Below are 26,214 nucleotides of genomic sequence, written 5' to 3' on the forward strand. Positions count from 1 at the left end.
TCTTTATCTTCGCCTCCAGTCTGATTTTTCACTTTATATTAATATTCTCCTTTCTCTCCCCCTCTCCCCAATGACAAGGTGTTGCATCAGTGCTCAGAAAAAGTGGGTGGGTGGAGTAAGAAAAACCAACTAACCAACCAACCAATTAATAATAATAATAAAAAAACAACCAAAAATTTCAGACCTATTTGTGTCTTACAGCATGCCATGTTTCAAATTTCAAATTTATAGCACCAGAATTTTGATGCTTGTTTAAATTTCTAAATGATATGTCAAATGCGAATTTTGTATCCCAATGCACAAAACATGTATATATTTTGGGTTCTTGGTGTTCTGTCAGCTTGATCAGCACTGATGATGTTTCCTAGCCGAGTAATGAAAACAAACAAACTCACAGAACACCAAGATCCAAATAATTCCATCTTTATTTATATCTCCTCCACTGTTGGAAATGTCTGCATTGACACAAATAAGCATTGGGTAAACAGAAAATTTTATACATCAGACGTCCCCACTTCTGAGATACAATTATAATTCATTTCTGCATTTTTAAAAGAAAAATGCAAATTAGTTTTAGACTTTCCATGTGCAATGTACTTGCAAACAGAGATGATCAGATGGTTTTAAACCATTTATAATTCTTGTTTGATAAGTTGATTCTACGGTTTAAAATGCGTTGATCCATTTATTTTTATTGCATCTCATTAGGATATTCTTTTTTTGATGGAAAGATAACAAACGAATGATATTTGCTTGGAAATCTCTATCACTGAGTTCAATGAATTTCCCTCCATCCTGCAGCCAAGTGCATATATGTTTATAACCTTATTTTTGCTTGAATGGCCTATTTTGTAGACAGTGGCATATTATTTTATTAAGAAGTCTATTCCTGAATTTAAGTTGGACTTAGCAGGTCCTTCAGAAAGAAGTATGTAATTACTCTTACAAGCAATGGAAAAAATATATATAGGTAATTTCCCCTTAGTCCTTCTTTATTTAAAATAACCAGAACTTAAAGCATTTTCATAATATCCCAATTGTAACAAAGAACTCCTGTTCTGGGTATAATAATAGAGGGGTAAGGTATCTTGAAATAAGACAACAAACTAATTGTACTTAGCCAACTTCAACATTTTTATTTATCATCATTACATTAAATATTAAAAGTGTTCAAGTATGTAAATTTAGCTTTTATAATTGCAACTGATCCTCAAAAACCAACTATCTAAAATTTTGATTAAACCAACCAGAACAAAGTGCAGCACAATTTTATAGACTTTTGTGCAGAGGTTCATGACACATTTCAACCAAGGCATTGGGTGAAACAGTGCCATGTAGATCAATATAGTGATAGAAAGAGCTGTAGATAAATGCACAGAGATCTGTTCTTCACAAGTAAGGCATCCAGAATTCTGAATTCTCCAAGAATTTTCTAGGAAAGATTTCTGTCTGAAACCCTGAGAATTAGGCAGAACAACAATTGGTGTCAGTCAGTATAAGACAGCTGTCTGTGCAGAAGATCAAAAGTTCACTTCCTGACATCTTGATGAAGAATTGGAGATAGTCAGCCCTGAGATCATAGACAGCTGCTGTCAGTAAGCACCAACCATCTTGAGCTAGATGAACAAATGGGTTGACTCAAGTTTGTAGGCCACACATGGTGTCTTATAAACTTTACAGATAAGTGATGTGATTTGTTTTAAAATTAGTAAACTAAATCAAGTGTTCTTGGTTCAAAAGATGGACAGCCATTTCTACTTCAGGGAAAAAAATATCTCAATTTATATTTTATTTCCAAAAATGTATATTTTCTCTTTTTCTCCAAAACAAATAAACTGTTCCAGAAGTTTCTCTGGGCACCATAGTAATTGAGAAACAGAGTATTTAGGTCAGAGGTAAACAGTTTCTCAATAGTCTATTAGATCATAAGTGGAGAAATGAATCAGAAAACATGTGCTGTATAATTAATAGCAATCAACCCATCAATAGCACGTAATTAACTACTGGAGTGTGCCAATGCAGAGGAGGGGTTTGCCATGGCTTGTAGAGTTTCAGCCAAACTAAGCTGTCGATTAGCAAGAAAATCAGGACTTAAAACAGAGATGATCAGTTGGCATTGAGGTGTGGAACTTACACAAGGATGTAATAGATTGTTGTGATATTTCTTGCCTATTGCCTGCCCAGCGCCAATCTCCTAATCCAGAAAGCATAACAGGAAGAAAATAAGGAATCGAAGTTAATGGTTTGTTATGCCAATAATCTTAAAGTTTAACCCTGTAATCTCCAAATATAGTCGGTGAAGACACCTATGTAATTTTGGGGAATTGCTTCCAGTAAACCAAGAGAAAAGGGAGCTACAGGTTAAGTGATCTCATTGATATCCGACGGATTTTTATTATCCAAAATTTGATTTTCAAGTATTAAGAATATGCATTGTTTTATGCCTAGATTCACTCTTGACATCCCATAGGCCATCAAGCTGAATGTCAGTAATGATGGCAGACCACCAAACCATACAGATCATCTTCTTTGCCATTTCTGGCTCCTGCAAGTGAAAACTCATATTTTTCAAGCTAGAAACTGCACTACTTCATCAGGGCTAGAACACAGTGCTAGTCTTTCCTCCATCAGCTATCACATCTTCAGTTTTATTTTACAATTCCAAGTTCTCTTGACTGGAAAAGCATCTCAATACCAGTTTCACCAAATACGCCTTGATAGTGAGATAATTATAAAAAAATGAATTGGGTTAGAAAGTAAATAAAGAACAATATGTTGTTGACAAGTAACATAGGTCAGGTGTAGGCAACCTTGGCTCTTTTATGACTCGTGGACTTCAATTCCCAGAGCTATGCTGGCTCAGGAATTCTGGGAGTTGAAGTCTACGAGTCATAAAAAGAGCCAAGGTTGCCTACCCCTGGCTTAGGGGCATTCAGTTAAAAGAATCAGAACAAATGAATATGGCAGTTGAAGATCTGGAAAAAAGAGCCGTGCTTGGATAGAAGAACCACCAACCCCATGCAGAAGAGTCAGCAGACACTGGAATTCTTAGGTTTCCAGAGCTACAATGTTTTTGAGTTGAGGAAGTTTGGAGTTTAGATGGGGAAGAAAACACTAAACTCATGAGTACAAGTGTTGTGGTTAAAAAAAAAAATATTCAGAAAGGCAGATGGGAATGTAATGGACCACCCTGAAGAAGGGCATGGCTGCTTGATTGGAGCATAAACCAGGAGTGGATTACATGGCCAGACACAGTAGCTATTGAAACCTGAACAAACAGAGCTAGACGAATGTTCTTTTTTCCTAATCTCCTATAACTTCCACCATTTCTCACACTTCTCGTGTTTCCAGCTTAGCAGAAATCGTTGGAATTGGAGCGAAGCAATATGGATTGTGTCCAAGCTCTTCTTTTTCATGGATGTATGTTTATTCCAGCTTCCCAAGTTTTGAAGGCTCTCCACATTGGGAGCTGCTTATGAGAGGTGAAGTGACTGGCTTATAATCTGACCCATGAAAAATCTGCCCGTCTATTTCAGTGGTGTCCTGTTTATTTGGGGACAGGGGGCAATTGTCTCTTTTGAGAAAGTGCATTTGGCCACTCTCTATTTGATGACTTCCACTTCGCTCCTGAAGGCTCTCCTTACATCTTTTCCCAATGAGATAGAAAGCTTCCAGGAGGCTAAGTAGGACGCAAACACAGGCAGTGATGATCATGAACAGAGTGAAGATGTTCTTCTCTGTTGGCCTGGCTATGTAGCAGTCAACTAGGTTAGGGCAAGGTGAGAGAGAACATTTGACTAGAGTAGGAAGCTTGTAGTTTGGGTACACGTGGTAAAAGATAAACAGAAACACAATGTCCACCGCACCTTTGAAGAGAAGACTGAAGAGATAGGTCCACCATAACCCTCCACGCTTCTTGCCGGGGGGATAACGTGGTCTGAAGTTATTCCCACTTTTCTGTAAACGTTTCTTCAGTTTGGCTTGCCGGTAGGCTACATGCATCACAACCAACAGGGAAGGACAGGTGACAAGGATCAGTTGCAGGGCCCAGAGTCGGATGTGAGAGATTGGAAAGTAAAGGTCATAGCAGACATTGGGACAACCTGGCTGCTCAGTGTTGCAGTCAAAGTCCTTACTGTCATCTCCCCAGACTTTCTCTGCTGCCACTAAGTAGACTAGAAGCCGAAAGATGAAGACAACCGAGAGCCAAATACGCCCAAACGCCGTGGAGTATTTGTTCACTCCCCCCAAGAGGTCTTCCAAACCAGACCAATTCATCTTGGTTAATTTCTTTTAGCAGAGTCTGGAAAGAGAAAGACAGTGCGATTAGAAATTTTTAATCTCATTGATATTATCTAAGTTGGTTTCCTTGAATGACATGGTTGTTGAGTTTCAACTCTCATACTATATAGCCATGGGAGTGGGGTTTGGGTTGAGTTTCTCTTCTTCATTCCCTTTTGCCCACCAACCTTTTTATTTGATACTTGGTGTCTTGCTCACTCTAAGTCTACCAAATCTGATCATCCACCTTGAAGACAAATGAGATGAAAAGAAAAGAAACGATACTGATAGAACTTTATTCCATTTAAAATTTGAATAGCTTACCTTTCTCCAGTTGAGTACCAATCTATTACGGCTAGAAACCTAGAGGTCCATTTGGCCATGCTGGGAAAACCCTGGAAACTGCAAAACTAAACACGTCAACCAAGTGCTAGCTTGGAGAAGATTGGTATTCAGGCCTCAAGAACTTGTCTTTTCAATGTTGCAGTTCCTTCAGAGAATGTTTGGGGTATCAACCCATCTTAACATATCTATTTACGGAGATCACTTTAACCTAATATAACCCTCTCCTACTTTGGATGATATTGATATCACAACGCAAATCCTGCAGAAATATTTGGCGTTAACACATGGACTCATTCAATACAACTGGTGCAATGATGCATGGGAATAACCTTGAGGGTCAGGGCAACGAGACGGAGCCAGTGGATCAACGAAGGGTGGATAAAAGGCAGCGTAGCCTGCAGCAGGACTATGGATGGGGCAAGAGGCTCAGGAGATACCCTCACTAGTTTCTTGGGCTGTAAAGGTGACTATGTGGAGGGGGAAAAAAAAAAGAGAAATGTACTTTCAGATTTGCAAGATTCTGATAATGAACCTTACCATAAATTAGAATTAGCAGCTCTGGTTGTGTTTCCTGTCTGATCTGTTTTGTAAGGCTGACAGCTACTGACTGGGATAAGTTTGGAATTGGGAATGTTTAGAAAACCTCATCCTGTTTATGGCCTGGGTTCAGTTTCCCTTTGGAACTGAATCCAATTGCAATAATATTCACTACTTTTGTTAACTAGCTCTATTTCCCATTCCTCTTATTTTCAAGTCAAGCAAGCATGCAGACAAGCGGGCAGGCAAGAAAACAAGAGGGTAGTTGGGCAGATGGGTGGGTGAGCAGGCAGGCAAGCAGGCAGACAAGCAAAATTTTAAAGCATCCTGAATCCAAACCTTGTCGAGGGAGGGCAGAATTCTTATTTTTTTTAAAAAAAAAAATCTAAAGTTTTGGAATCTATACATGTCCAGGCATTGAGAAGGAGGATTTGGCTATCTAATTAGTTTCCTCTGGCTAGTATTTTGAATTTCTGGAACGGAAGGCTTTCTTGCACAATTTGGGGGAAAGGACTGTTGCTGACTGAAAACATCAAAGAACTATCCAGCTGGGATCACCAATAAAAGTCTACAGTTAGTGAAGCAAAATAAAGCAGAGAAAGAGCTTCATCAGAAACTTGCCAAGTGACTTTGAAATGTAGTAGGGTGGGGGGAACAAGGGAAGGAATCTTAATTAGGGCTTGAGAGAGTATTATGCTCCTTTTACCTCTTAAAAACTTTTTCTAGTAAGGCAAATTGGCTGAGAAGACCGAACAAAATTAATATTTGCAACAAAATGGCCCAAGGGTTCAGGAACTAGGCAAAGGTGTTTCACCTACAATCCACCTAACCAGTCAAGGTTTCCTAATTTATCCTAGACAACATAGTCCTAAAGCTGCTATTGTCGTGTTGGAAGAGGCGGAATTTCTGTCTTAGAATTTAGCTTCTCAAACTTGCATTCTTGGAGTTAGACCAAAAAAGGAGTCTTCTTTTTTTTTTTTAAGGGCGCACCTAATAAGACTATGACGCTAGGGCAAACAGTATGTTATGTTTTCCATTTAAGTGTAATATGAGGGGTTGAATATTCTAAGACAAGAGTCTCTACCCCTGGGTCATGGCCTACAACCTGTCTGTGGCCGGTTGGGAACCAGGCCACCGAAGCAGTGGGCGAGCGTGCAAAGCTTCATTTGCTCATGTCTGAGATTCAAGTTACACGCATGAAACCATTCCCCCCACCCCGCTGAAATGATCAAAGCCATCATCACCACCACCTGTCTACAAAACCATAAAGGTTGGGAACCCCTGTTCTAAGACTTAGGAAATGTCCTAACAGTGTTGTTGTTAGTTGTGAAGTCATGTCCGACCCATCCCGACCCCATGGACAACATTCCTCCAGGCCTTTCTGTCTTCTACCATCTTCTGGAGTCCCTTTAAGCTCACGCCTCCTACTTCAGTGACTCCATCCAGCCACCTCATTCTTTGTCATCCCCTTCTTCTCTTGCCCTCCATCTTTCCTAGCATCAGGCTCGTCTCCAGTGAGTCCTTCCTTCTCATTAGGTGGCCAAAGGACTTGAGTTTCAACTTCAGAGCAGTCGGGGTGGATCTCCTCTAGGACTGACCGGTTGGATCGCCCCATGCTCAGTCCTAAGAGTAAGAACAGTTAAATAGTGGGACCAATGATTAACAGAGTGGTGTAGACTTTTCATTAGATGTGTTCAGACAGCTACTTGCTGAGATATTTTAATCATGACTCCGATACTATGTTGAGGTCCATGCTCGGACTGGCCCTTTCTAACTTTATGGTTCTATATGCCATCTGTAATTCCATTAGTCAGTGTGCTATGATATTTCTAAAGATGAAAACGACTTAGAAGCTCAGATTTCCCATCAGGAAATCCCATCCTGGAAGGAACACTCTAGTTAGGTCTGTTTGGGGGGATTTAATTAAATGTGGGAAGCCAGGGAGGCCTCAGACCTGCAAAAGACTGAAGACAGAACATTCACACCGGTTATCACATCCCCCAAAAGTAGCTTTTGACTATTGCATCGCTAACTTACATTCTATCTGTGTGATTTTCACTGGGTTTTTCTTCTGCGCTGAGAGACATTTCAGAATTTAATTCTCTTTCATCAGTTGAATGGAAACTGATAGAGAACAATCCCCCAGGGGCTTTTGGAACATTATCATATATCACTTGCTTATATAAAGACTAACTTTCAAAAAAGAAAGAAAAGGGAATCTAAACCACAGCAGCTAATAAAACAATGTGGTGGAAAGGAAGGATGACTCACAAACGTTGGATCGTTCAGATCAGCAAACTCGTCAACTTCTGCCGCTTCAACCTTTCCACTGGGAGTGAATCAAAAGAAATGAGCTGTCTTTTGAATAAATAAATCCATGCAGGATCCAATCTGGGTCGGTCACCGGGACTGACTTTCTCTCTCTTCAAGCTAGAGAGAAGTTCCCTGAGGATGGGCTCCAGAACGAGTCCGAAAGCTCAGAAGAGTAAACTTCTGACCCTGGGAATTGTCCCAGATTGGATCCTACAACATTATCCTGGGACACATATATTTGCCTTCATTCATTCCTCTCCACATTTATTTATTTATTTATTTATGAGACTTATATACCGCTTTAAGTGCAAGCACTCTCTAAACGGTGTACACCAGTAAGCAATGTATATATATATTTACATTGCCCCCAACAATCTGGGTCCTCATTTTACCTACCCCGGAAGGATGGAAGGCTGAGTCAACCTTGAGCCGGTGAGATTTGAACCGCTGACCTGCTGAACACAGTCAGCTAAAGTGGCCTGCAGTACTGAACTCTAACTGCTGCGCCACCTCGGCTCTGTATATGTACAGGTACCTCCCTCCTCTTCCTTATGCCAAGAGGCAAAACAGTAAGAATAAGAAATTATTTTTTTGCAAAAGAGAGCTTTCATTTCCATATTCAGAAGTCCAAAAGCAACAGAAAGTGGTGCAAGAAGCAGCTGAGACTGCAGTTCGTCGGTGGATAAATGAATGTTACAGGACCTGGACAGCATTGGAGGACAATTGAAAGCTCTCTTATTTTGAAAACACGCTGATTAAAGTTTGTTAAAACAGGAGAGAAAACAGGAAGGAGTGGGGTCCTTGGTGCTCACTGAGCTTGATTGCTTTCTTGCAGACCTTCATTACCCAACTAGGTAATATCATCAGTGCTAGAAGGGATTGGGGTTTAACCCTCTGTTTATTTACTATGGCTTGCCCTGTCAGTGTTGGTGGGCATGTTGTTGTTAGTTCCTTGATTAGGCTGTTGTTGACTGATTGTTTGTATGATTGGTTCCTTAATTGGGAAATTGTTTACTGCTTGGTTGTTGATCCAGTGTTAATCTTGGTGTGTTAATCTCTGCTTATCTGGGTGTTGATTGCTGGCTAGGAGGTGCTTTGGTCTTTCTGTTTCCTGTTTTATGGTCTTTTTGCTTGTGTCATTTGAGACAATCTGGGACAAATAGAAGGAACGTTTGGCCTGGAACGTTTGGCCTAATGGTCCTCTCTGCTAAGCACCTAAGAAGGACTCAACTTTCTTATTTAAAAAACAAATACATATAACCAAGCATTTGGTTTATCATGTAAGACAGAGGTCTCCAACCTCTTGGGCACCAGGGACCGGTTCCATGGAGAAAAGTTCTTCCATGGCCAGAGACATTTGGGCCGGATAACTGTTCTGAATACCAATCATTGTGTGTTAGAGATTATGTAGAAATCATCAACCAAAGGATTTGGAAAACATTGTATTTCTTTCCCACTCTAGGCAACCAAACAGGGATGGTTGAGTGGGTGGCATTCCATCATGCCTCGTAGTTTGGATGCATCCCACAGATGCAGGCAGCACACAAAACCACACACTCTCTGGCCATGGAAGAACTTTTCAAATGTCTGGATCAGTTAGTCCAGCAGCAACATTTTTATATAAGAAGATTGTTCTCTTTGAGAAGAACAGCCACATGGCTTGATCGTGGCACAAATGGCCAAATAATGCAGCACATTTGATTATACCCATTTTGAAATATCCCTCACTTCTTAAATGAAATTCATATGACAGTGGTCCATTTGGGAAACTTGCAAATAGAATAATACCAACATAGAATTATTGTGTAGGGGAAATAAAATACATGTATTTGAAAGAATTGGTCAGTAGGCATAGCTGTGTACAAAAAAAATACATGTTAGGGAAAATTACATTCAGACGTGCATCTGTCAGAGAAACCTGCAAAAAGATGGATGTAATGAAAAGCAGCATACAATTTGCAAGGATGGGTTTTGCCTCATTATTAAAAAATGTAGAAATTTGGTGTAATGAATAAATACCTGGCTTACTTATGCACAAATTGGATTTACACTGAGTCATACATAATTGGTCCATGATTGGTCCAAAATGTGGTTAAGACTCCAGGCTAGAAACTGGGAGACCGTAAGTTCTAGTCCTTCCATGAGCATGAAAACCGGCTGGGGGACCTTGGATCAGACCCTCTTTCTCAGCCTTACCCACCTCAGAGGGCTGTTGTTATGGAGAATATAGGAAGAGAAAGGAATATTACATAAGTCTGTTGCCTTGAGTTATTTATAAAAATAATGTTTATAAAAATGATATGAATCAATACATTAATTAAAAAATAATGCTATGTACTTATGATGGGAATTGTCTAATTTATCTGGAGTGCATCAGTTGAGGACTGATGTTCTATATATCATAATAATATTATGGCTAGTTTGCATGTAGACCTAATAGATACTTTTCTTATAGGCTTGTTTGGAGTTTAAATAAAACGACTAAGAGACAAGCATCTTTTGAATCAGGTCTTATAATTCACTATATATATATATATATATATATATATATATATATATATATATATATATATATATATATCTTTGGTTGTTCGGGTTTTCTCCCGCGTAAAATTGGAAGTGTCTTGGCGACGTTTCGACGAAGTCCCATTCGTCATCTTCAGGCTGGTGTTTTCAGCTTCGTGCTTTGAGCAGCAATTACGTGGGAGAAAACCCGAACAATCAAAGACCTACATACAAACACCCACGAAAACCTCAGAAAACAATATATATATATATATATATATATATATATATATATATATATATATATATATATATATATATATATATATATATCAATAATGGTCGGCTGCAGGACCTGGATTTGGCTAGTCTAAAAAAAAGAGGAAATAAGGGTGACATAATAGCAGTCTTCCAGTATTTGAGAGGCTGCCACAAAGAAGAGGGGGTCAAATTATTCTCCAAAGCACCAGAGGGAAGGATGAGAAACAATGGTTGGAAACTGATCAAAGACAGAAGCAACCTGGAATTAAGGAGAGACTTCCTAATAATGAGGACAATTAACCAGTGGAACAGCCTGCCTCCAGAAATCTTGGGTGCTCCATCACTGGAGGTTTTTAAGAAGAGACTGGACAGTCTCTTGTCTGAGATGATATAGGTTCTCCTGCTTGAGCAGGAGGCTGGACTAGAAGACTTCCAAGGTTCCTTCCAGTTCTATTCTATTCTAAATTCTAAAATCCATGAAAATCTCCCACTATTTATTTTTAATGGCAATGCTGGCTCCAGATGGTTATGGAGCATAACCAGCTCAACTATACTAAGAGGGTCTCAACTCATAAGTAGAACTGATAGCAAGAGGCCCATCATAAAGGACATAAAGAAATTAGCTCTTATGGCCAAAATAGTTGATGTGGTGCCACCCGGTTCCCGAAATGTATCTACTGGCCTACTTAAAATCAGGTTATTCCTAGGAAGTGTGTAGAACTCATCCTTTGCACTAGTGTTTGTTTTTCCTGTCCATCCAACTACTTGTGATACCAATGTAATACTTTTCTGGAGTGCCCCACCCATGGAAATATTTTATGATGTTTTAGGGATATATATATCATATTGGTAAGCCTCAAATTTAGCTCCTTTTCATGTGGGAAGACAGCAATTTAATAAATGAAAGATATTCTCTATTGCTGACTTTTTTTTTTTTTTAGCGCTAGATGCAATTCACCACCAAATTTGTGGAGAAACTGACCAGATCATTCTCTGATCTTCAGACAAAGGAGAAATTCTTCAAAATTTCTCAAGAGCAGAGAAAAACCTCTGATGGAAGGAGAGACCTTGGGCAGAGAGATGGAGAGAGGGTTGTGGAAAAAAAGGAGATGACAATCACACCAATCTCTTGCCCACTTTGTTATGAAATAAGCGTAAAGACTTCTGAATCCTCAAAGAAGAAAATATTTGTGGATTCTTTGATGCTCTCTGAGCTTGGTTGTTTTCTTGCAGGCATTTCATTACCCAACTAGGTAACATCATCAGAGTTAAGAGGGAATGAGGTTGGCTCTCTATTTATATACAAGGGGTTTGCCCTGTCAAAGTGGGAGTGTTTTTAGTGGTTCCTTGCTTAGGCTGTTGTTTATTATTAGCTTATTTGCCTGCATTGGTTTTACTGTTTTAACTTGTTTTATTGGATTAACAATAAACAACAGCCTAAGCAAGGAACCAAGACCTCTCTCACCCACTAACAGGGCAAGCTACCAGTATACAAGCAGAGAATAAACCATTCTAGTACTTCATTACCTAGTTGCGTAATGAAATGTCTGCAAGAAAACAACCAAACCAGCTTTCAGAGGGCACTAAGGACACCATTCTTAAGAACACTCTTGAGAACTTGATTGGAATGTTCTTCTTCCTTGAAATAATTTGAGAAGCAAATTCTCTTTCATCAGCATTGATGATTGATAAGGAAAAATTCAGACACGTGTCTCTGTCCAATATTAGCTTAACCAGGATGAAGAAATCGTAGGAAGATGTTTTCTGGAGAACAGGGGAAAACAATTTGAGGATGGGGGTAGGGGTGGGAGTTGGGCTGTGGTTTAAGAGCCATATTGTAGTTTAGCTACTTTTTGTCTCACCAGTCAGATAAACACGACAATCAGTCATGTGATTTTGAGAAATCAACTCTGGTCCATGAAAAAGGCCAGGCGAGATTCTGTCTTACATTGTCTTTCACCTTTTGAGGATAGTGACTTGAGGGTGGAACTATGTTCTGCCTTTCCATCACATTCTCCTTCACCAAACACATAAGCTCTCATACCTTCAGTGCATGGTGCCTGACCAATATTACTTTAGAAATGGGTCCAGTAACAAAAAATAATGGGCGCCTCCTAAAGGCCACAATTCTACAAGAGGTCTCCTGTAAGTCTTAGAACATGGAATAATAGGATTGGAAGGGACCTTGGGGGTCTTCTTGTCCAATCCTCTGCTCAAGCAGGAGAGGATTCTGGAGAAATAGTTGTCCAATCTCTTCTTGAAACCCTCCAATGATGGAGCACCCACAACTTCAGGACGCAAACCATTTCATTGATTAATTGTTCTCACTGTCAGAAAATTTCTCCTTGGATTGAGGTTGGGTCTCCTTTTAACAAGCTTCCATCCACCACTTCTTGTCCTGCCCTCAGATGCTTTGGAGAAGTGTAAAGAACAGAAATGTAAGGAAATGGAATATCATTGTCCACTGCTGTCTTTCTGACCTGAAAAGTGAATGGAGCCCAGCCGATGTGGACAAGCAAAGGAGATGAGAAGATGCCCTCACTAAGGATAGGAGCTCACAGAAGCATCTTTTCCAAAGCTCTCTTAGAGGTGGAGAAGAACAAGATGGCACAGATTCTCTTGTTCCATGAGTAGAAAATGAGTAGAATTTTATTTCAGCTTCAGGGAGAGATTCACTTTTTGTTGATCATACCAAAGACAATACCAGTTTTGGGAGCTCATGACAGACTGGAATGTCCTCGTGGTTCCGTTCACTCAAAGGAAATGGCTAGCAAGTTCAAGAGGAATAGCTGGTAAGTCCTGTTGCTTACCCACAGGATCTGACACCTGAGGCCGTTGCCTCATTCTGCCTAATGGAAAGGTTGGCACAGGCAATTCCTCCTAAACTGGAACTGACACCGCTCAGAAGACATGATAATTAATCATCTGGTGGGGTAGAAATGATCATGGCCTGGATAGAGGACCTGCTGTCCACACCTTCAATCTGTTGGACTTGAGAACTAATGCTCCATTTTGGAAGCTGGTTCTTCTTATAAAGAAAAAATATTGTCATTGGGTTATCATTTTCGCTCCATATATGGTGAGTTAGTAGTTATTGTTTTTAAATATTTGCAGTGCAGGTAGGGAATGGGCAAGATAATATGGGTGATGTGAGTTCTACACCATTATAAATCAAGCCATAAAAAAGGATTTACATCTGGTCTAGGGATGAATATGCAAGAGCCCTTTTCTCCCACCGATCAGACTTTACAGAACCTCACTTTTGGACTTTTCCAGAAGTCTATTTTACTCGGGTGCAGCATGTAGGCAAAATTAAAAGTAAATAAAGTAGCAGCTGCCTTTATGCTTATAAAAGTAACGGTATCTCCTTTAGGTCCAGTCAGGTCCACCTTTCAGGGGTGATGCTGATCTCAGTTTCTTAGTTGAGGGAGCTAATGGTGTCTGAAGATGCTTCCATGGTCATGTGGCTAGCATGGTTATACACCGAGATGCAGGCAATGCTTTTACTTTCCTGCCAAAGTGGTACCTATTTATCTACTTGCACCTGCACGCTTTTGACCTTCTAGGTGGGCAGGAGCTGGAGCAGGTAACAGGAGCTCATCCTGTCATGCAGGGCTTGGATCTCAAACTGCCGATCTTCTGGTTGACAAGCCCAGCATCTTAACATCAAGTGTTCTCTTAGATAAATTTCAAGATATATGAGCAGCCTTGTCTCAATAGGATGCACTCTAAAACGTGCGGGGTTACAATTCCCAGCATATATTAATGTATAGTGTAGCGTAGTATCATACAGAGGTAGCCCTCAACTTACAACCATTTGTTGAGTAACTGTAGGAGATCACAACAGCACTGAACAAAGTAACTTATGACCGGCTCTCACGTTTACAACCATCGTGGCATTTCCACGGTCACGTGATCAAAATTAAGGTGCCTGGCAACCAGATGGTTGCAGCATCCTGGGGTCACGTGATTTGTGATCTTCCCAGCTGGCTTTCAACTAACAAAGTCAATGAGGGAGATTGGATTCACTTAACAACTTACAGATAGTCCTCGACTTACAACAGTTCATTTAGTTACCATTCAAAGTTACAATAGCATGGAAAAATGTGACCTATGACCTTTTTTCACACTTATGACCATTGCAGCATACCCAGGGTCACATGATCGGATTGCTTCACAACTGGCTCATATTTATGACCGTTGCAGTGTCCTGGGGTCAATGTGATCTCCTTTTGTGACTTTCTGACAAGCAAAGTCAATGGAGAAGTCAGATTTCACTTAACAAGCGTGTTACTAATTTAACAACTGCAGCGGTTCACTTAACAACGGTGCCAAGAAAGGTCATAAAATGGGGCAAAATTTACTAAAACAAAGGTTCCCGCTTAGCAACAGAAACTTTGGGCTCAATTGTGGTCGTATGTTGAGGACTACCTGTACAGGATTCACTTAGCAACATCCATGGCCAAGAAGGTCATAAAATTGGACCTAACTGATTTAACGACCATATTGCTTAGCAACAAATATTTTGGTTCCAATTGTGGTCATAAGTCAAGGGCTACCTATAGTATACACCAGCCAGAATAGTCAGTAACTTCTCTACCTCAAAGAAGATGGTTGAAAGCATGCTGGACTTTTAAACTATTTCATATACATGAACCACATAAAGTTTAAAAGGGACGGTAAGTGTATCTCTGAGTCTGCATGTAGTAAACTTCTTGATTGCTTTTTAAAAAAAAAAGAACGAGTACAAAAATTGTTGGTAGGCAAATGTCTTCCCCAAAAGACAGTTAAATTCAGCGTCTCTCTCCCTGTTCTCTATTAAAAGGGAAAAAGTAACTACAAGTCCCATTTTCCTCTTTTGAGAACACTGACAACCTTCCTATTTCTAGGTGTTTTTTTTTCCTCAGACACAAATTAATTTTTTTCTCCTCTAATTGATGAGCTGGGATGGAAAAAAAAAATCCTCCATGGAATTTGTCATGTAGGAAGTTGAAGATGTGATTTCCGTTCATCTCTATAAAGGAATAGATGCTCTTTTTGGGACCAGTGGCCCACTGACCCATTGGAAGGACAAATAACCTATGTCAGAGGATTGTGGTGAGATGAATTCCTGTTATCTTCAAGATAAAATCCCAAGTCCAAATAAAGAGCTTTGAACCTGTTATTATTGCTCAGAACTATCCTATCTGCTCATGATTGAAGCCCCATGGATTTCAAGGGCAGTGGAATTTTGACTGCCTTAGTCTGGATCCAACCTTGAGCTTAACTGCAGCATTCTGGTGTAATCAAAATCTATTTAAATAAGCTTCCATTCTCACTGAAACCAGTGTAACTGAAACCATGATGCACCATTGTTGATACCGATTTTTAATAGGGTGTACTTTCTGGATCCAGCCCAGAGCTTCTGTCTAAACTTCATTTTTAAAAAGCCCTGCTGAAAAGTAGCAGAGCGTGATTGTTTTTTTTTAATGTTTGATCTTTTTTTCTTTTTGCTATAAATCAAATCGACTCTGTTCTCTTTGGAAACACTGCAACTTGCTCTTGAAATTTCCTTCGTTTTCATAATGTGAAGGTGGAGAGAACCATCCTTAATTTTACTCTGTTCTTTGCCTGCAGACTTTCCTTAGGATCTGCCCCTCCAGAATGAAGGAGAGGTGCACCACACTTTCTCACTCCTAAAACAGCCCCAAAAGACTGCAAAAATTCCAAAAACATTCCAAAGCCTTTGCTTAATTCATTCAAACCTGCAGACTGCCTCTCAGGTTCCTAATGCAAGCTCACTCATTTGCCTTCCTGCAAAGTGATTCTTTTCAGCCACGTTTCATTTCAAAGACCCAGTCGGGATGGAAAGCTTTTCCAGAATTGCATCTATCCCTTTTAAAAGCTGCATCCCCATCTGAGCTAAACCTGTATTTTTTTTCCCACACACCGGTCTCGGCGCCATAAGAACCTCAAAGCATTTTTAGACACACAGTCCTTCGGAGATATTCTGCTTCCTCTCTCCATTATGTAGTAGGGGAAAAAAAAATAACTTACTTGTTCTGGAAATCCTTCTCTTCTTCAGTGGCCTTTCCCAGGTCCCTCCATCTGCTGCACTGTAATTCCCCTTTCCAGGATATGAGAGGCCATCAAAGTCTCAGAGGTCCTTTTGGCATTCTTGGAGTGAAGAGGAGGACAACAACTAGGCGGTGAAAAAGGAGGAGGAAGAATATCCCGGCAGCAACATTCCAAGGGTGGAGTTGTGTTGCAAAGCAGCTTCCTAGCACACCCTTGGTTTTGTGGTAGATGGTAGAAGCTTGGAACTCTTCCAGTTAAGTAATGCAGGCACAGCAGCAAAGTATACAGAGCTCCAGATGTGCCCGAGTGATTCCAACATCCTTCATCAATGATGATGATGATGTCAGCCCTTTGTGCTCAAGTGGTAACATCACCTTGGCTGTGATGACTGGGGAAGATCATATTATGGGGTGGAAAGTTGGGTATTAAAGGCACTCGTGATGATGTTTTGAAGTGGGACTAGGTGGTTAGTTGGTGATGCCTCCAAGAGCATGTTATAGCATTGCTAAGCATTGTACCCAGGGCAGGAAAGCAGGAATCTTGGAGACTTCCGTTAAGAGTATTGATGCAAGCAGAAGGACAAATTATCTTGAGAACCTCCAGCCTCTTTTGCTTAGTGAGGACATTTGCCCCTACAGTTAGACAAACGCTAAGCAGCGGTCTTAATTTCTATGGCCATAGAAAATACAATAATATATTTTATTAATTTATATTTCCTATTTCTCAACGGCAAACATTTTCATTGACATTGGTCATCCAAGGTAGCCTAAGCCAACACTTAGCAAGAGTAGGATAAAGAGCAGGCAAGCAAAGATGTAATCCAAATGGTTGGTTGGTTTGATTAAACAGCTCAAATTGTGTGACTTATAAAACTCTAAAGAATCTAGGCTTACGAGGTCTGAAGACCTTATAATTACTTACAAACTTACCCCCCCCAAAAAAAACAACCCCTCCTTAGAAGTTCTCAAGACATAGTTCAATATGATCCTATGCAGATCTCCATCTAAGACTATCCTCCAGATGTCTTTACCTTTGGAGGTGAAGGTGCGGGGTGGTGGACAAAAGAGAAAGCCAAATTATGAAAGATAGTCTGCTCTTTTGTTCTCCATGGTGGCACAGTGGTTAGAATGCAGTACTGCAGGCTATTTCTGCTGACTGCCAGCTGCCAGCAGTTCGTCAGTTCAATTTTCACTGGCTAAAGGTTGACTCAGCCTTCCATCCTTCCGAGGTGGGTAAAATGAAGACCCAGATTGTTGGACGCAATAAGCTGACTCTATAAATTGCTTAGAGAGGGCTATAAAGCACTGTGAAGCAGTATATAAGTCTAAGTATTATTGCTAAGGGCTATTAACACATCCACAATGGAATTTGTAGGTGCCATCAAATTTTTTTCCTCCTCTATATACTAGTCTCCCAAGCTACATGGGTGTGAAGCAGCATAATATACAGACCAAAGCATCATATGGAGACCAAAGAGTAGCCAAAACAGATATTAAACCATCTGCACTTTAAACCAGATGACCATTTCATAGGCCTGCTGCCCAAATGAAATCTGTCATGGCATAGCCAAATGGCCCTGGATAGATTCTGCTCATATCCACCCTTCTTTTTTCGCTCATTAATTCATAGGAAATTAAGAATGTCTTCAAAGGATGCACTTCAAAGCAACTTTACTTTGAGCCAGGGAAAGTCCCTGATCACTTACGTCTCAAAGAACTGTGAGGTCCAACTGGGTTATCCATAATCAGATCATCAGACTGTGAGGCAAAGCGTGACTTTCGTTCCCTCCTTCTCCACCTCCCCATCTCCATCTGTGTAAGAATGAACTGCCCTGAAATAGGAAAAAAAATGTTAAGTGAAACCATCAAGGTCTCATTCCCCCCCCCCCCCAATGATCTGCCTGCCAGCTGCCCGGCTTAGGCATGTAGGCACTTGCAGGGAAAGGAGGAAAAAATGTTTAAAACACCTGTGAACTGGCACGCAAGTTTCAAATGAAAGAAGTATATATATATAAAAGCCAGAGCAGGTAGAAGCAGATTGTGTTATAAGCCAAGTAGTAGTAGGGCAAAGGAAGAAAGGGGAAGGCTGAGTAAGGAACAGCAGCAGCAAAAAACAACAAAAATAGAACAAAATGAGAAAACTTTGTGATGTACAGAATCTGTAAATAACCTTCTCTTTTCTCTGTTCGAACAGCAAATTATTTTTGTCACTTTATAGTCAATAAGGGAAAATAAGGAAACCTACCGCAAAATATCACGATAAAAAAATTATAAGAACTTAGAATCAGAGTCTTTTTTTGATCTTTTCCATATGTTGAGTGCAAATGTGTTTTGTCTGGGATGCCATCCTGAAAATTGAAATGGATTTTCCCTGACATAGCAGTGTGACAGGCTTGAATAACAATGGGTAATTCTCTTCCTAATGTTGAACCATGATGTATAGAGGGATGCATTAACAGAGGGATAGAATCAAGACCACATGAAGTATTAATACCACTTTACAATGCCTTGGTAGGGCCACACTTGGAGTATTGCATCCAGATTTGGTCACCACGATGTAAAAAAGATATTGAGACTCTAGAAAGAGTGCAGAGAAGAGCAACAAAGATGATCAGGGGACTGGAGGCTAAAACATATAAGGAACAGTTGCTAGAATTGGGTATGTCTAGTTTAACGAAGAGAAGGACAAGGGGAGACATGATAGCAGTATTCCAATATCTCAGGGGCTGCCACAAAGAAGAGGGAGTCAAGTTATTCTCCAAAGCGCCTGAAGGCATGACAAGAAGCAACAGGTGGAAACTAATCAAGGAGAGAAGCAACCTAGAACTAAGCAGAAACTTCCTGACAGTTAGAACAATTAACCAGTGGAACAACCTGCCTCCAGAAGCGGTGAATGCTCCAACCCTGAAAGTTTTTAAGACGAGACTGGACAGCCATTTGTCTGAAATGGTATAGGGTTTCCTGCCTGAGCAGGGGTTTGGACTAGATGACCTCCAAGTTCCCTTCCAACTTTATTATTATTTGAATATTTTTTAATTTACTGAAATTTTATTGTAGTTTACTACTTATTTCTTATTTTTAAGTTAAGCAGGGTTTATGCCAGGTCAGTTCAGATAGACACATAGTGAACACTTCTATTTATAAAGTTTTATAAATATACAGGTGGTCCTGGACTTACAACCACTTGTTTAACAATTGTTCAAAGTCACAATAGCAACTTATAATCAGTCCTCCCACTAAGGCCATTGCAGTATCTCTACAGTCACATGATCAAATTTTCAGCATTCCGCAACTGGCATGAATTTATGATGACTGGAGTGTCCCAGAATTCTGCAGCTGCTGTTTGCAATCTTCCCAGCCAGCTTCTGACAAAGTCAATGGGGAAGGATCCAGATTTGCTTAATGACCATGTGATTCACTTAACAACTGCAATGATTGGCTTCACAAACAGGGCAAAAAAGCTCATACAAGCAGGCAGAAATCACTTGCTTAGCAATGGAAATTTTGGTCCCGATTGTGATCATAAATCGAGGATTACCTGTAGTTAAAAAAATCAGGGCAATCTGTGTCTGTCTGCCTGTCTGCCTGTCTGTCTGTCTCTCTCACACACACACATATACACACATGAACACAGAGTCATGGATTCTTCCCTGTTGAATAAATACAAGAATACTGCACTCCAGCCAGCAGAATATCGACATAATTCTCTCTTGCTATGAAATCATTTCTAAAGCAAAAATTCTCTTTTCATCCAGCCAAAGGAGAATTGGTAGGGGGAAAAAATAAGCAGGATAATTTCTTTGCCCAGTAGTAGCTGAGTCACTGACATCTCCCATATGTTTTTTCCTAAATGGCTCAGAAAAAGTTGGAACTTGTTTCTCCCAGCCCTGTTCAACATATTCATCCCTGCCTATACAAAGCCATTGATGTTTAATTCAGATTGTATATTTAACTTTTTCTGGCCACCTCAAATCCTCCATCCATCCATCCGTCTGTCCGTCCGTCCGTCCATCCATCCATCCTACACAAGCATACAAAATGAAACCCAGAACTTTGAAGTTGCAGGTAAAACAAATATTCATAAAAAACCATTCTGTGCAACATTGATTATTGATTTATTCTTCTATATGAATTTTTATTTTCCAGGATTGCACACGCTGAACACTAGAAAGGAGTTTTTATTTGAAGGCTGAAAACATTCTTCTGCTTCATGTTGTCCATAAGAGGAAAAAGAGTTTATAAAAAGTCAAGAATGCTGCTGCAACTATCACTCTATGAGGGAGATGGGGTGTGTGTGTCTGTAAATATGATATGTAAATAAAAATAAACGATTGAAGTCATTTCCTTTTTTAATGTCAATGGATGTTCAAACAATTCATTCATGAGTTGTGGGTCTGCTCCTGTGACAGCTGAAGGGTTGGATCAAAACCCGCAAAAGGGGTGTTTAAAAGAGGTGGACCTTGCTTTGTGACACTGTCCATCATCTTGCTGATTTTGACACCACTCAGCCAACTCCCCCTGTCATGGATGCCATTCAAAAGTATATCTTGATGACTTGACTGTAGCGTCACGAAGAAAATTAAAAGCTAAGAATGAAATCTACAGAAACAGAATATTAGCAACACAATTTAGGCTAGTTCAGTGTTTACAACAGACCCATGTTCAGCTCAGCTCAGCTCAACTCAACTCACACATTGATCTGATTTGTTCACAAGCCAAGAGGTAACCAGGCATCATGCAAATGGAACAAGAATGATAGTGAATTAGAGGTGCCTCAATAAATATGGCATCTTGCTCAAATGAATCCAAACTTTCTGGATGAATGAATGGAGGGATGGGTGGAGAAAAATAAAAGGAGTGGGTGTGACACTTTTAACACATGAACGGAACCAAGCCAAGAAAGAACTGTGTTGTTATGAGGGATCTGTTTAGGTGAGAGCTCCAACACGTTGGCAGTCCCAGCAGTGTTATTAAATGTCTCTTTTTTACACGCATTGCCTATATAACTTGAATTATCACCCTGCTTATTATTTAGCAATTCAAACCCAGCTAGTATGGTTTTTAGAAGAATAAAACCAATATAGCGTTAGATTGCGTTTTAAAATGGGTGAGCTCTTCAGATGTTGTTAGAGGGAAAAGAATCCATGCCTTTCTTGTTTTTGGGGACTTTTAAACTCTTCCTCCAAGATCCTTTGGGAATGTAATAACCTTATACTGGTTATTAAACTATTTATGAGTTTTTGCAAGCCCGTAAGGCTCTCTATCCCATCTAACTTGACTTTTCCCCCCCCCCCCAAAGATGTTTTTAATTAAAAAAAAACCCTCCTGAAATTAAATGGGGAGCTGGCATCCCGCAAAGCAAACACTGGCCTCCAGCATCAAATTTATTTCCAAGTATGCCTCTGAAACCCACTCTGGCTTTGTGGGTTTTCTTAGAAAATAAAATGGCCGGCGACTCCAGGCCTTTTCTTGAAAAACAGTGTATGTATCCTGGGGAAAAGATAACAGTAAATGAAGAAGGGAAAGAATATTCTTAGGAGCTGGAGAAGGGATAGCTTCAGGAAGTCACCTTCTGATCAAGGAGGTGGCCAGTTTGGTGATTGGCCACCTGCACTATAACAGCCATTTTGTGGGTGTGACCCAAACAAATGAGGCTCTTTAGCTCCAAAATTGCATTCAAAGCGATATATTTATGCTTCCCCCTTTTGTTTTCTTCTTTCAACACACTTGGCGTAAGCAACATAATCCATCATGTTCTGCAGAGCCCTTTATCCAAGCTTGTTTTGCAATATCGGGTTTATTCCATTCTTTTCTTGATTTCTTAATTTATGTTTCACCATCTATAGCCTGAGAGTTTCTGCTTGGTTACAATTACTGGGAGATTTATGGAGGAAAGAAAAGAAGGCAGCAATTGATCCTCTTTTAAATAAGAGCATAAGTCTAACGTATCCTACAATGCCACGAGAATATTGGATTTAGTCCTCAGAGGCCATCCTTTCAGGTCTGTTCTGTCTTTGGGTTATCAAGCAGTCATGGTAAATCTATTGACACCTTACAAGGTAGGATTGCCTTCAATCTCTATTAGAGTCCTTCTTGCGTTTTTGAGACACTACAAAAAACCTAGAAAGACTTCAAGAATCCCAACTTGTCCAATTCAGTCTTTCCCATTATATAGTTGGACTAAACGTTCACCAGCTATCCTACAAATTATTCTCATTGGAAGAACTCAGCTCTTGGAACAGAGCTACTGTAGTTTTGGTTTTTTTGAAAGATGTGCGAATAAGGATGCTACTGTGGTACAGTAGCCGCCTCTGGCACACGTGCCATAGGTTCGCCACCACTGCTCTATACCATCTCAGACAAATGATTGTCCAATTTCTTCTTTAAAACCTCCAGTTTGTAGTAGCTGTAGTACTGCCAACGTATTGTCCTTTAAAACTCTATCCTAATTTCTGACTTCTTGCACCTGACATTTTCTGCACAGAGGTCTGATACAAGTATTTATGTTGCATGATTATGGCTATCACACAAATGTCTATGGAGATTCTCAGTCATCCAGGTCATGGTTGTCCCAAAGGTGCTTTTTTCACGAGGCAAGTGGACTTTCTTGTTTTTTTTTTGAAGACGTTTTGCTTCTCATCCAAGACGCTTCTTCAGCTCTTCAGCTCAAAACTGAAGAAGCGTCTTGGATGGGAAGCAAAATGTCTCTTGAAAAAGCACCTTTGGGAATGTCGCACAAATGCCATCTCCCCCCCCCCTTCTTCCAGACACCCATATCTGGCCAAAGTTTTTCAAACTGGGGTGCTCTGAAAGAACCCTACGACTCTGTGAGAAATTGGTGGGACACCCATGAGAGATGAAGGGGATTTTAAAAAAGCCTCACTCAAATGCAGCCCAATTTCTCTCACTAAAGGTTTGCCTCTTCATCCATAGGTTGGGATTAAAAAAAAAAAAAAAGGCTTTGTAGCCTGAAGAATTTTGAAAACCTTTGCTCCAAGCAAAGTAGATTAAGTAGGTGCCAGAATATCATATTTCACCCAGAAGACGTTTGTTTAAATTGCTTCTCTCCTTCCAAATCAAATTCTTATTTCTGGGCAAGAAAGTCTGCCGTGGAATTTTATTTTTATTTGTTTGCAGGGGACTAGAAAACAGAGAGTGAATGCTGAAGCCAATTGGATGATAAGCTGCAGCTCTACTTTCCCAGTGCTTATTAGGTCCTTATTCCCAGAAGTATCTCACCTGACATCTGCCCTTTAATTCATGGTATGGAAAATATTTGAGGCTGCCACAAACTGAAAATGAAAACAAAACAAAAAAAATTCTACAGTGCCATCTCCTGGCCATGTAATGTAGTAACACAAATAAAATAGAATAGAGCAGGGGGTCCCCAACCCTGGTCCATGGGCCGTGGCATGCCAGCAACCGGTCTGCACAAACAAGCAAAGCCCCATCCATGGGATGCAGGCAGCACACAAGACCACACCCTCTCCGGTCCATGGAAAAACATCTCTCCATGGAACCGGTCCCTGGTGCCCAAAAGGTTGGGGACCTCTGGAATAGAGTATAAGAGTTGGAAGGGATCTTGGAGATGTTCTAGTCCAACACCTTGCTCGAGCAGAAGACCTTATATCCTTTCAGACAAGTGTCTATCCAGTCTCTTTTTGAAAGTCTCCAATGATGGAGCACCCAGAATGTCTGTTTCACTGATAAATTCTTCTCACTGTTAGGAAATTGAGAAAGGTTGAGAAACACTGCTCTATTAAAAACTCTCCAGGAATATTGGTACGTATGTCCATACAAACAATTATTAATCTGCATCATTTTGTATTCTTTCTCGTGATATATTATTTTCTCTGTGTGTGATTGTGTGGAAGGAGCCACGTCCCTCAAATACCCCATTTAGATGGATTGGTTTTTTTTTCTCTTCCAGACATTTGTTCCCCACTGCTTTCTCTAGCCAGCCATTTCATAGCACAGAGAAAAATAGCTGAAATGTCACTTAGATGTGTTTTCACCCAAGGATAAACAATTACCCCACTCGCTGAAAAAGCAGATTGGTAGCAACAGAGTTCATCTACCACCGTGATCTAAGTTCCTGGGACAAAGTACAATCTTCCATGTTTTGAGAATGGCTAATAGGGTTGAGGCCATTCAGATCTCTGGGGTGATATGCTTCCACAACAAGCTGAAAAATTAAACCAGAAAGTAACAAGAAACTTGAATCAACAATGAAATTAGATTTTTTTTTTTTAAAAAAATGTCTAAACAAGATATCTGGTTATGGAAAATGGGAGTGAACTTTGCCGTCTCGGAAGGGACCAGAATGGGGAAGGCTGAGCTGAGAATTGAAGGGAAAGAACTGTATGGGTGTCAACCAGGAGAAAAAAAATCAGGCGTCCTCATTAAATGCTCTGTTTTACTGTTTAGCCTAAACCTGAGTCTCTGATATTGATCTAATTGAGGACAGACTTTGCCAGGATCAGAGGCTCACCTTTTAGCCCAGATGGGAAGGAGGACAAAGCTTTCTCTGTGGTGGCACCAAGAACTATTCTCTTGATGGATATCGACCCAACTCAAAAAATAAAAATGGAGCGTGAACTATGGTTGGAAAGTCTGCTGCATGCTTCACAGTAAGCTGTTTTATTGCAAAACTGTATGCACACCTGTCAAATTTTTTCAACTCCCATCATCTGCTCAAGACCATGGAACTGTAATCTTCTCCAACAAGAGAGATATCATCTGGACAGCAGTGTGTGTATGTGTGTGTGTGTGAAAGGTAGAACTGAATGCTGTGAATCAAAACCTGACTTAGAATACTTGCAGCATGCATCTCTGTATAAAGAAATCTGTTGACTGAGCATAGCAATCCCCAAATCAACAACACTGATTCTGTTCTTATTGTATGGTCCATATCATGTGCTAAAGGGGCAGCCATCCGTTCTCCTAGAACAGGGGTAGGCAACCTTGGCTCTTTTATGACTCGTGGACTTCAACTCCCAGAATTCCTGAGCCAGTCATGCTGAGGGGAAAGGGAGAGGTTTCCAAGCTGAGCCATGCTAGCTCAGGAATTCTGGGAGTTGAAGTCCATGAGTCATGAAGGGGCCATAGTTCCCCCATGCTGGCTGAGGAATTCTGGGAGTTGAAGTCCCCAAGTCATGAAGGGGCCATAGTTTCCCCATGTTGGCTCAGGAATTCTGGGAGTTGAAGTCCACAAGTCATAAAAGAGCCAAGGTTGCCTACCCCTTCCTAGAAATATTCCTGCAATTGGTGTGATGCGTTGTTCTCATTCGGGAAGGATGCTGGATGATAGCTTGTTGGAACCCTATCAACGGGATATAGAAGTTGGCCAAGCATCTTCCAAAGAACCAGGGCTATCGGCAGGGATGGGTCTCAAAGATGGCGCAAGATGGCAACGAGGAGGGTCACAGAGCTGCCTCTGCCTATTTTATATGTGCATATGAAAGGCGAATACTCAATTGTGATACCTCCCCTGCATGGGTATCCCTGTAAAGGACCTCTTACGTTCTCATGAATCCCCTTCCCCAAGGTATGTGGGTAGAATAAGTATTTGTCAAACTGACAGCAATAAATTGATGTAGGTTTTCACAGCCAGTACTTGTTAGGCAATGTTGGGATTTGAGTTTTAGTGACCCTGGTCTACACAAGATTTGCTTAGCATTTATAATGTCCTAATTGCAAAAACCAATTGGGAGACAAGACACCTGGCTATAAAGATTTGAACCCAGCCAGTCCCTGCTTAGTTACCCATGATCTGCAGAGCAGGCCACCTGGTCTCTGAAAATGTTAGCCACAGTTGCTGACAAAACATCATAAAGTCCGTTGTGTGTAGACCACAATCACTAAGCTCCAAATTACCCGAGAACAATGCAACCCACTGATGCTATTTGCTTCCTTA

At 40.4% G+C, this 26,214-nt stretch overlaps 1 protein-coding gene across 1 annotated transcript; it reads right to left on the reverse strand.

Annotated features, from left to right (window-relative positions):
• Window positions 1-1,110: 1,110 nt before the first annotated feature.
• Window positions 1,111-18,021, reverse strand: LOC120312542 (gap junction beta-5 protein-like). Its single transcript, XM_039353383.1, has 3 exons — window positions 18,005-18,021; window positions 16,279-16,398; window positions 1,111-4,303 (listed from the first exon to the last, which is right to left on the reverse strand). The coding sequence occupies exon 3, from the start codon at window positions 4,276-4,278 to the stop codon at window positions 3,427-3,429; it is 852 nt and encodes a 283-aa protein (XP_039209317.1). The 5' UTR covers window positions 4,279-4,303; window positions 16,279-16,398; window positions 18,005-18,021; the 3' UTR covers window positions 1,111-3,426.
• Between the last annotated feature and the right edge of the window lie 8,193 nt (window positions 18,022-26,214).

The sequence above is a fragment of the Crotalus tigris genome, unplaced genomic scaffold (assembly GCF_016545835.1).
Source record: "Crotalus tigris isolate CLP2741 ecotype Arizona unplaced genomic scaffold, ASM1654583v1 scf7180000018517.1768243, whole genome shotgun sequence".
Lineage (NCBI taxonomy): Eukaryota > Metazoa > Chordata > Lepidosauria > Squamata > Viperidae > Crotalus > Crotalus tigris.

Excerpts from the sequence above, each read along its gene's own strand:
- LOC120312542 (XM_039353383.1), bottom strand. The coding sequence starts at position 4,278 with ATGAATTGGTCTGGTTTGGAAGACCTCTTGGGGGGAGTGAACAAATAC.